We start from the raw sequence: 12,646 nt of genomic DNA, 5'->3' as shown, positions 1-12,646 counted from the left end.
ATAGTTATTTGACTTATCCAAGTGGGGGACTGTTGGATTAGATGTCTAAGCCCATAACTATTATTGGTATGTACTTGACCCGAGAGTAGCATGGTCCATTTGGGTTGCATGGCACCGAAACAATGTGAAGGATGGATGATTGAGAAGAGGTTATTTATGATTTATTAATATATTATAAGTTCTAATATATTAATACAAAATCATATTATTTAATTAGTATTGGTCAAGAATTAGTTTGGAACTAATTTTGTGATAAAAAGAGACTAATTAAATATATAGGGATTGATTATGTAAATCATTCATTCTTATAATGTGGGCTTGTGATCCGTAGTTCCTTATGTTGGGCTAAACCCATGTGGTGACCCATGGATGATCCATGGAGGTTTAAACCCATGGAGCATGAGGAATATGGAAAGTCATGCACATTAGGGTTTGTATGGTGTAACCCTAATCAAGCCACACTATATAACAACCCCTCTAGCTCATGAAATTTGCACTAGTGGAAACACAAGAGGGAAAGCCGATTTTATGAGTGCAAGTGACATCTTCTCAAGTTCCTCCATTTGTTGGTGGTGTTGTGTGATACCATTTGAGGTGCAACACTTGGGGCACTAAGTTCTTAAAGGTCCAAGGTTTCAACTACACTAAAAGGTATGTCATCTGACTTGTATTTCATGTTGTTTATACTCCATTGTATACTACTTAGGATGATGCTTTGGAATATTCAATGTATGCATGTATAACAGAGAAAACATAGATCCAAAGCATCTAGGGTTGCATGTACACCATAGGAGTGTTAGAATGCTCAAAACCCTTCATACACACCCATAAAGGAGTCATGATTCATAGCTAGAGATGATTTATACCATCATAAAGCCCTTGTTCTAAGTAAATTCAATGATTCAATGCTAAACCAAAGAAATAAACCAACAATTGCTCATTCAAGTACCAAGCTCATGATCAAAGTATTAAACAAGCATAAGAAATATGAACTAGAGTCATAAACATAATATAAATGACAATTAAGCATGAATCCTTCAAAAACCCACAAATATCCAAGGGTTTTAGCCATAGTTAACCAAAATAGAGAAACTAGCCACTCATGGCAACAAAATAACGATCAAAAGTGTTTTTGCATCAAGAATCTACCAATTACTTAGAAAGATGAGAATAGTGTGTATCAAGCTCCAAAAATCGCCTCTAATGGTCTCGAATGGTGGAAAATCGAAGTGTTTGCTGAAAGATCCAACCCCTAAGGTAAATGGTGAGCAAAATGACCAAAATGCCCAAAAATATGCAGTTGCGCGGGTACCCGCGCAAGTGTTGCGCGACTGAGACTCCACCATCGCAAGTGTTGCTAGAATGCTATTGGCCCATTTTTCTCCACTACACCACTCCATTACCCAAGATTCCCTTGGTCCCCTTCATGCCTCACATGATTCAAATTTGACCAATCATCTTCAAGCTTTAAATCTTGATAGTCCAAGCCCAAAATACGAATCCATGACCCGTATTCACAAGCCCACTTCAACCAAGTCATCAAGTTTTTAAGCCCAAATCTCCTTTGATGGATCCGTAAATCCCAATAATGCATCGAAAGTCCCACCAAGTCCAACTCCAGTCAAACCGCAACCGCAACGAGCTCCAAAACCCTGCAAAATATCCCATGCAAAATAGAAAGTACCCGACACGATCCATGATAAAGAAAATAATGAATATACAATGAAATACCAACAAAAAGACCTAAAAATTCTAAGATAAACTAATAAAAAAAAGGAAATAAAATAAACTATCAAATCATCCCAAGCTTAAACCTAACTTTTCCTCAAGTTAGAACAAGACTAAAATGAGCTCGGGATGAGCTAAACTAAAAATGGAAAAAGAAAGATATCATAGAACTTGGTCAACATCAATCAACATGGTCAGAATCAGTCTTTCATGGACCCTACGCATCTTCAAAATGTTCCCCGATTTAGAGCCATAAACCACATTCTCGAACCACTTGAAGGGCGAATAGATCATGTCTGGATATAGTCGTGGTGTGCAAGAGAAAGGAAACAAAGGATGTGCCTAACGGGGGCACTTTAAATCAGCAATGCAGACCATAATGCATGAAGGAAAGGCGCCTCTTCACACACGATGATTCCTACATTTTTCAGACTAAATTTTATAGTAATGAAATAAGGTTTTGATGCACGGCCTCCGGGCAAACATCCGGCTTCAAGGGCTTCTCCCTTGTACTATCCTTTACATTCTACCGTCTCATCTTCATTGCCTTTTCTCACCAAAAATCAAAAATAAAATAAAATAATAAAAATTCTACTTAACCTAAATCTAAACCTAACAACTTAAATCTTCAATCTTGAACTTCTGTTATTTGGTTTTCAGTCTCCTTGTTGCTCGATCTTCTGTCTTCTTATTTCTCTCTTATTGTCTTCGGTTTTCCAATTTCTTCATTTTTTTGTGTTTCTTCTTGGAAGGTCTAAGGAATTTCACCATGTAACATAGGACTCCAATAGTGAAAATGGAGTAATAGATAGAGGCTAACATGAACACCTAATGATCATTGACAATGTGTCAAGATCTACTAAAAAGGGTGGGGAATGACTCAAAAATGGGTGTTACCGAAAAAACTTGGTCCCAAAAGATGTGAATTGGGGGACCCACTACAAAGTTCATCAAGCACCTCAATGCAAGGTGTGATAAACAAAATCTATCTAACGATCTACTCTAGACCCATAGAAAAATGATGACCTACACTTAAAAGGTGGTGAGAATCTAAGTAAGGATCGGACGAGACTCGGGAGTACTAAGGGGTATTCCTCCCAAAACCAAGATACGAGTCTTCAGTGTCTTCGAAATACCTTATTGGGTTAATCTTTGCTTGCACACATCGGTTTGACCAACCACATCCCTCCGCAACTAGACCCAATCAAGCTACCTGCATCTGACCCCCACACAAGCGGTCTCAAAGTGGTCTGTGAGGCTCAAAACTTGTCCCATTTGTCCAATACAAAGAATTCCATATCAAGACCCGGGACCAATATATGATTCAATACTTATGACTCGGCGCTATGGTACCTGTAGGGATGAGAAGACAAAAGAGAACAAAAATGCATGAACTTAAACTAGAATGCATCTAAAAAGTATGAAAATTAGAAAAGAAGGAAACAAAATATGCAATATTTTTGAATTTTTTTATGCAATTTTTTATGAATGACCTAAATGACTTACTCTAAATGCAACTATATACAACCTAAATGCAATAAAAAAAATATAAGAATACCTCACCCCAAGCTTAAAATGAAGCATTGTCATCAATGCTTAGGATGAGAGTAAGGAAGGATCGTACCGAGATCAAGGTGGAGAAGGCCCGCAAGGACAGTAACCGCCTTCGGGCTGAAAATGATGCCAAAGATCCTCCATGTAGCTGTTGGCACGATCTTGCTGCTCCTCGATGCATCGAATGGCTGCTTCATTCCGTTTTCCCTAACAACGCAAGGTAACAAGCCGGGTTTATATATCAAGAGGAAACTCGGGTCCCGGCTTGTTGTGTTGTTGATAGGACTGGTACTCATGTTCTGGCTCGAAGTGTGCTCCTGAAGGCTAATCGTGAAAGGGTGGTGGCAGTTGTCGGATTGGGAGGTCATAATGGTCTTCGACCTCAAATAGGCTATCAGCATTGGCAGCATCTACCTGCATGTCATCATCATTACCAGCATCATCATCATCACATAACTATCCAGGAAAGAACCAAGTTTCAGGGTCCCTGGTGGTAAAGGCTGAAATGCTGGAGTGAGGTAAGATGTAGACGGATTCCTTGGCATGATTGAGACAAGAGTAATGGCTATTGCTGGTAGGTAGCAATAATTCCATCCGAGTGAGAGCTACGCAGTCAAGGAGGTAGATAGGCAGGTCATCCACTGACACATACTCAAACTCTGGAAATTGAAGGCCCACACCCAAACCAATTAGGGTAATGAGACCTCCAATGCAAATGTCTCCAGTGGACTTCATGCGTATGCTGTCACATTTATCTAAGAAAAAAGTAGCGAAACCGGGGCAAGACCAACGGTGGCTAGACATGCAATAGAGGAAATATAGCTCGACTGTGTTTATTTGTCCCGGCTCATGACAACCAAAGATGGAAGCTGAAAGAATCCGGTGGGCGATTCTCCAACAAGGATGGATGATGTAACGATCTTTTTATCGACTTGGATTGAAGTTTGGAAGACTGGTGATCTGAGTCCAAAACTCTACTTTGGGCAAGCTCTTGAATTGAGTCCATTGATAACTATAGATGTCGGTATTTTGGCTATCGTATGTGCCCATGATAGTGTTGAGGGTGTCATATGTAAGTCGGTGCTGCCGACCCTGGAGTCTAAATATGAGCACCCCCTCCATGTCATCCCGTGCATAAGTGGAGAGGAACTCGAGTGTGGGTTGCTTGTATGTGCACGCGGAAAGAGCTAGGTAATCATGCCAACCCATGTTGAGGAACATCTGTTGCAAGCAATCGTCAAGGCCAAGGTTGATCATGGATTCCCGGTGGTAAAATTTGGTGGCTCGGACTGCACGTTTTTGGAGGTTTGACTTGAATTGCTTGATTTGTGCCCTAGTAAGGACAAGGTTACCATCACGATCGACATGCTCAGTTGATACTTTTTTGGATAATCGTAACGATTCAGCTTCGCGGGAAGAACCATGAGACGCGTGAATGGTTTTGTTCTTTCCCATTATACCTGTTAATAGAACCTAGCAAAGACAAAAACTTGACCAAGATTATCCCTCACACTCGCCTCACACCAATCCAATCAATCCAAATAAAAATATAAATATAAATATAAGCCGGGCAAACACTCCAAACTTGCAATTTGGCACAATTCAAGGTAATGTAATCCAATCAATTCAAAGCAGTTCAACTATAAGCACCCTAATGCATGGCATAAGTCTATCAAAATTTGAAATTGAATGCAAGAAAATTAAAAGTAATATACCAAATTCGAGTGTTGAAACCCGAAATGAAAAATGCTAAAACCAAACCACAAGCCTGAATTGGACCCGCAAGGTTGAGTCTTTTGAATCTCCGGTGCGAAACAAAAATTTTGAATTTTTTTTTGTCAAAATGAGGGGCGGCGGCCGGCGGCGGAGCTAGCTTTTCCGGTGAGGTAATTTTCCCAAATTGACTGTAGATCGGTGTCTCAGAAGTATTTAGAGAAGAATGCCCCAAGAAATTTTGAATTTTGATGGAAGGTGGTGGCAGAATGAGGCTTTTTTCGATTTTTCGAGCGAGTTAGAGAGGTGGTGGCGGAATTGCTGTTTACCGGTGGTAAAATGGTGCGGGTGGTCGGAATTCGTTGGGGTTAGGGTGGACGGGAGGCGCCGGTGGAAGTAGGAGAGGAGGAGAGCTGGTGGATGTGCGATTTCCGGGGATGAAGGGGAATGGCGAGAATAGGTGCGCTACGTCGGTCGTCGGCTGGAGAGGAAAGAGGATAGGGAAAGGGACGGCAGCAGGTGATGGCGAGGTAGCGATGACTGGAGGCGGAAGCAGGCGGCATCGGTGGTGGCAGGGTGGTCTTCTTCGGCGGCAGCAGAAGGTGGGCGACTGGCTGTTGTGTTCGCTGTGGACGGGAGTTACAAGGGGGGAAGGTTTGGTGCGTCGGGTTAAGGGGTTATAAGGTTGGGTCGGGTTTGAAAGCAGGATTGGAGCGGGTAAGTTGAAGCGGGTCCGGGCAGGCCTTTAGGTTAGATCGGGTGTGGGTCGGATCGGGTATGGGCCGAATGGGTTTGGAGATGGGTGGATGTTATAAGCCTGGCAGGTCGCGCAAAAACGGAATAGCTTTTTGTTCTTAGCCGCGCAAGAGTATGTGAGGGTAGGTATTAGGCCGCGCAAAGGTTACGAGGGTGGGTATCAGGTCGCGCAGAACATGCGCGGGTAGGGGAGCAACCGCGCGCACACATCAGAATACATCCCATGTTGGGGTAATTTTTGAGCTCGGATTTGCGCGACTGGGGCTGGGTCGCGCAACGTTTGCGCGGGTACCCGCACAAATTGCAGATTTTTGACACTTTTTACATACGTTACCAAGATCATTGCTAAACCTCAAGATGCTTATTTTTGACAAACTTCAAGCCTAGAAACATCAAAAATTCAAGCGGATATTATTTATTTACAATGCATTTATTTCACGTATTTGCCAAGACATAACCTCGCTTTCGTAAACCTTCGTAAATCGGAGTTTCTAATGTTACGTTGTCGAATTCTCCTGTGTCAAAGCCTTCATAAAATGGTTTCAAACGGTTCGCATTCACTTTGAATATTTGATTAGTTTCCAAACTCTTAATTTCAACCGCACCATGATCAAACACTTTTATAACAATAAAAGGTTCGTGCCATCGAGATCGCAATTTTCCCGGGAATATCTTTAACCGTGAATGATAAAGAAGAACTTTTTGGACCGGAATAAAATGCTTTCGAGTGATGTGCTTGTCACAGAATGCTTTTGTATTGTCTTTGTAGATGCTTGCATTTTAATAAGACTCGTTCCTTAACTCTTCGATTTCTTGAAGTTGCATCTTTATGTGCTTCCCGGTTTCTTTAATATTGAAATTACACTTTTTAACCGCCCAATATGCCTTGTGTTCCAATTCCACTGGTAAATGACAAGACTTTCCATAGACGAGGCGGAATGGAGACATGCTAATTGGAGTTTTGTAGGCGGTCCGATACGCCCACAATGCATCTTCAAACTTCAAGCTCCAATCTTTTCGTGTAGTGCTGACCGTCTTTTCAATAATTTGCTTGACTTCTCTATTTCACACTTCGGCTTGGCCATTTGTTTGTTGATGGTAGGTGGTCGATATCTGGTGTGTGACACCATACCTCTTCATCATGGCTTCCATCATTTTGTTGCAAAAATGAGTGCCCCTATCACTCACCAAGGCTCTTGGTACACCATATCTTGCAAAAATAATTGACTTCAAGAAATGAATTACGGTTTTAGAATCATCATGCCTTGTAGCTTTTGCTTCCACCCACTTTGAGACATAATCAACCGCCAAGAGTATATAAGTATAACCGAAAGTGACGGGGAATGGGCCCATGAAATCGATTCCCCATACATCAAATATCTCACAAATGAGGATAGGGTTTTGAATCATTTCGTGCTTCATGGATACGGTTCCCGTTCTTTGACATCTATCACAACTCTTGCAAAATAGATAGGTAACTCTAGACATTGTTGACCAATAGAGTACACATTCTAGCACCTTCCGCATGGTTTTGTTTTGACCAAAATGGCCTCCGCATGCATACTCATGGAAAAACTTCAAGAGTGATTCGACCTCATTTTGATGAACACACCGTCGTATTATTTGATCCAGACAATGTTTCCAAAGATAAGGGTCGTCCCACACGTAGTATTTGGAATCACTCTTCAACTTGGCATTTTGGTACTTAGTAAATGTGTGGGGAATTTCTTTAGTAACCAAGTAATTGACGATATTCGCATACCATGGAATGGAGTTTGAAAGATAGAAGAGGTGTTCATTCGGAAATTCATCAAGGATGGATAAAGAGGAGCCACCAATATTCAAACGACTTAAGTGATCGGCAACTAGGTTTTCGGCACCACTTTTGTCCTTTATCTCAAGATCGAACTTCTGTAAAAGAAGAATCCACCGAATTAACTGTGGCTTGGCATCTTTCTTCGTCATTAGATACTTCAAGGCCGCATGGTCGGAATATACAATCACTTTTGACCCGAGAAGGTATTGTCGAAATTTCTCCAATACGAAGACAATGGATAGAAGTTCCTTCTCGGTGGTAGAATAATTGGCTTGAGCATTATCCAAGATTTTGGAGGCATAGTAGATAACATGTGATGTTTTGCCCTCCTTTTCACCTAAAACCGCTCTAATGGAAAAATTGCTTGCATCGCACATGATTTCAAAGGGAAGCTCCTAATTTGGAGGTTGGATAATGGGAGCGGATGTGAGTAGGTCTTTAAGCTTGTCAAAGGCTTCTTGACATGCTATATTGAAGTCAAAGTCAACATCTTTTTGGAGAAGGAGGCACATCGGTCTCGTGATCTTCGAGAAATCTTTGATAAATCTCCTATAGAATCCCATATGGCCCAAGAAAGATCTCACTTTTCTAACACATGTTGGATAAGGAAGGGTTTGTATGACATCAATTTTGGCTTTATCAACTTCAATTCCCTTTTTGCAGACGATGTGTCCCAAGATGATGCCTTGATTGACCATGAAGTGACACTTCTCAAACTTTAATACCAACTTCTTCTCAATGCATCTTTTCAAAATCTTCTTAAGGTTATCCAAGCATTCATCAAACGAATTGCTATATATGGTGAAGTCGTCCATGAACACTTCAATTATATTCTCAACATACTCGGAGAAGATGCTCACCATGCATCGTTGGAATGTGATGGGGGCATTGCATAATCCAAATGGCATCCGTTTGTAGAAAAATGTGCCAAAAGGGCATGTAAAAGTCGTCATGTCTTGATCTTCGGGGGCAACAAATATTTGATGAAAACCCGAGTATCCATCAAGGCAACAATAATGAGATTTGCCCGCCAATCTCTCGAGCATTTGGTCAATGAAAGGAAGGGGGAAGTGATCTTTCCGTGTGCTTGAATTCAGCTTTCTATAATCAATACACAAATGACACATTCAAGGAAAAATATAAATTTTCGGGATTTTTATCCAAAGGTCAATTAAAAAATGAAAACTTGGATTATAAAATTGAGAAACAAAATTTTAAAATTGGATCAATACTTCCAATTGAATGAGTATGAATAAAGAATCCATGGATGAAGATAGAAAAGTAGATTTCTAATTTCTAATCGTAACTAAATCTTCAATTTTTGTTTACATTTGTAGCGAATAAATTGAAGCAAAATAGCTATTAAAGAATATCTTTAGTTTACTAGAGACATCGACATATTATTTTAGCTCGGTGGAAATAAAATCATTTTCCTTAGGACCCTCTCAAATAGAAATATAGAACGAAGTAACTAGAAAGATTGTTAGAATTGCCTTCTTCTAGAGGGATCATCTATAAAGCGAGTCGTTTTGAATTGAATATATTCAAACAAAAAGCTGACATAGATGTTATGGGTATCATTTTTTTTGTGTAAGTTGGTTCACATCTGAAATCTAGCAATTTATCCATTTTCCATAAAGGAGTCGAATGAAACCAAAGTTTCATGTTCGGTTTTGAATTAGAGACGTTAAAAATGATGAATCGACGTCGACTATAACCCCGAGCCTTCCAAGCTAACGATGCGGGGGTTCGATTCCCGCTACCCGCTCTATAGCCTCTACTTATAGATTAATTCTATTATCTTACTATATTTATATATTATTAAATACTCTAATAGACTCTAATTAATACATCATTCATCATTGAATATACAATTCAAAGAATTTTCTTACAAAAATCCTACTATATTAGATTCGTATTTTTTCAAAAAAAAGATCAGAAAGTAAAACTACTAAAAAATCGCAATAAAAAGCGTCCATTGTCTAATGGATAGGACAGAGGTCTTCTAAACCTTTGGTATAAATTTTGAATGATTTGACTCCGAAACGCTTGAGTACCCTTTTTATTTTATTTAAAAAATTATTGAAAAGGGTGATCAATTTGTTTAGACAGCTTGTTCCTGAAGTATAAAACGTTCCCTCTGTTCCTTAGTAGCTACTTTCTAAATGGCTTCTGCTTCCTCGGTGAATGTCTTGGTAGAAGATATTATTTCTTGAAAATGCGGTTTATTGGTTTTTAAGTAAGTACAATAAAATAAAATTTGGAATTAATCGGGATTCTCAAATTTGTAAAATACTTATTTCGGATGAGCCAAGTTGATAGGAGGAACCAAACGAATTATGCATCATCAACTTTGGACTGCACACATCACTTAAGGGGAATCTATAAAGTCATGTAATGTAGGAGTTAATTAAAAATGGAAAAATACAAAACTGAATCTTATTTATTCACATCCTTCAACTACTCTATTGAATCTTTCAACCTTAACCTTCGAATATGCATATGTGTATGAAGTATTCACATTCTTTTCTTTTTGAACCAGAGAAGAAATAAAAAAGAAGAGAAAATAGAATCTCCCTTTTTTTTACATACTTTGTATAATAAACTCTTTACCCCCTTTGAACTGGAGAATATGTATTATTATCTAGACTCTTAATGAATATGTATTCGTATCAATTAATTGCTCATATCAATTAATTGGTAGAATAGAGACTCATACAAATTAATCATGTGTCAAGAACCAGATTTGAACTGGTGACACGAGGATTTTCAGTCCTCTGCTCTACCAACTGAGTTATCCCAACTATTCCTCATGTCTCATACTCATTTTCATTTTACTAGAGAACTTGGGTCTATGTCAATTGAAAGGGTATTACAAAGACTCATCACGGGCCTATAATTTGTTAAAAGAACAACTTTGTAAGTTTTAGTATGAATAAAAATATCGATCGTGAATCAGTCAAATGGGGATTCCTTGCTCAAAGATGTTCATTTGTACATGTATCATATATATCACATGTGATTTTACGCTCATTGTATAAAGAGTAGTGAATGAGAAAGATAAGGAGTTTTGAACCGCTAACGAAAAAAGGATAAAGAAAAAAAGGATACGATAAAGAATTAGGGACCCAAATGGTCTTTTGGGGATAGAGGGACTTGAACCCTCACGATTTTTGAAATCGACGGATTTTCCTCTTATTATAAATTTCATTGTTGCCAGTATTGACATGTACCATCCATTTTGAACTAGAGTGGGTACCATTACTCCCTTGTTATTTTCAATAACCGTGATTCCTGTTTTCTTGGGAACCACTTGAACCGGAATAACCCATTTGGAGTTGGAAATGGGGTAAATCATGTCCACATCAAGGAGCTTGATTATCTCTTTCTTGACAACTTCCATCATTGGAGGATTTAATCATCTTTGAGCTTCCCGCCTAGGCTTACAATCATCTTCCATGAGGATCTTGTGAGTGCATACATTAGGACTAATCCCCTTGATGTCCACTATTGTCAACCCCATGACCTCTTTATGATATTTCAAAACTTCAACCAACTGGTCTTCTTCAAAGTCTTTTAATTGAGAGGAGATGATCACCGGAAGAGTTTCGTCTTTACCTAGATAAGCATATTTCAAGTGGCTAGGTAAGACTTTAAATTCAAGTTTGGGTGGGTGAATTATGGAAGGGGGCATCTTGTTTGGAGAATGAGATAAGGCAACTTGAGAGACATCATTATTTGTTGAATTTTTAACTTCTAAAGTCTTCACAATCTCTTCAATTTCGGAGTCCAATGTATACATATCCAATGTTTTCTTCAAACTTTCAAAATCAAGACTCATGTTGAGTACCATCTTCAAAATATCCCCATGTGATAACTTAAATAGTTCTAGGGTGATTGGCTCAAGCACATCAGCCCGATACAATGGAGAAATGTTGCTAGGGTACCTCATTGCTTCAAAGATGTTGAAGTGAATGGTCTCTCCATCAAACTCCATGGTGATCTTCCCATTATGGACATCAATAATCGTGTGATTGGTATTCATGAAGGGTCTTCCAAGAAGGATCATAGATGACTTGGAATGAGTCTTCTCTTCAAGGTCAATGACATAGAAGTCCGTGGAAAATACTAGTTGATTAACATGCACTAGTACATCCTCCAACACGACTCTTGGAAAGACACTTGACTTGTCCACTAATTGAATGATTACTCCGGTTTCTTCCAAAGGTCCAACATTGAGAGATTGAAAAACCGAGTATGGCATGACATTGATTGAGGCTCCAAGATCTAGCATGACACTTTCAACATGCAAATCACCAATAGTGCAAGGGATAGCAAACATTCTCGGGTCCTTGCATTTGGATGGTAACTTCTTTTGGATTACCGCGGACACATTTGCATTGACTTTAATCTTTTCATTTTCCTTCAATTTCCTCTTGTTGGTGCACAAATCTTTGAGAAATTTGGCATAGCTTGGAATTTGCTTTATGGCATCCAATAGTGGAATGTTGATTTGGACCTTGCGGAAGGTTTCAAGGAACTCTTTCTCTTCCTCCTTTTTCTTTGAGGGAGCCAACCAGTAGGGAAAAGGTGGTGGTATGACCAATGGCTTGATGTTCTTGTTGGAAGATTCGGGTTGATCAATATTTGGAACAACCGGTTCCTTTGGAGGAACTACCACCTTTGAAGGATCAACAATAATAACCTCATATTCTTCTTCTCTTGAAACTCTTTTAGGGTTGATTTCTCCAAGTTTTTTCCCACTTTTCAAGGTGATTGCACTCACATTGGGGTTCTTCTCGGTTTGAGATGGAATTTTACCCCTTTTTTCCATCTTGTTGAGAGCGGTAGCCAAGTCTCTAATTTGTGCTTGAATGTTGGAGAAGGTGTTCTTGGTCTCTTTTTGAAATTGGGTTTAGCTTTGAGCAAGATAAGTAACGAGTTCTTGAAGACTCATTTGATGGTTACCACTTGATTGGCCTTGTTGATGAGGTTGTTGGTAATTTTGAGGGGGGTGAGATGTTTATGGATATGGAGGTTTTTGTGATGGGTATTGTGGATATTGGGGTCTCATCATAA

The 12,646-nt window shown here is 39.3% G+C and overlaps 1 protein-coding gene across 1 annotated transcript; it reads right to left on the bottom strand.

The window, feature by feature from the left end:
* Positions 1 to 10,985: 10,985 nt before the first annotated feature.
* On the bottom strand, positions 10,986 to 12,401 carry LOC145129382 (uncharacterized). The gene has a single exon (XM_079064075.1). The coding sequence runs from the start codon at positions 12,399 to 12,401 to the stop codon at positions 10,986 to 10,988; it is 1,416 nt and encodes a 471-aa protein (XP_078920201.1).
* Between the last annotated feature and the right edge of the window lie 245 nt (positions 12,402 to 12,646).

The sequence above is a fragment of the Lactuca virosa genome, chromosome 8, assembly GCF_052849685.1.
Source record: "Lactuca virosa cultivar CGN04683 chromosome 8, Lactuca_virosa_CGN04683_v6, whole genome shotgun sequence".
In the NCBI taxonomy this organism is placed as follows: domain Eukaryota; kingdom Viridiplantae; phylum Streptophyta; class Magnoliopsida; order Asterales; family Asteraceae; genus Lactuca; species Lactuca virosa.
This window is presented reverse-complemented; position numbering and strand designations above follow the sequence as displayed.

Bases quoted from the DNA above. Each gene is read 5' to 3' on its own strand.
- LOC145129382 (XM_079064075.1), bottom strand. From the start codon at position 12,401: ATGGAAAAAAGGGGTAAAATTCCATCTCAAACCGAGAAGAACCCCAAT.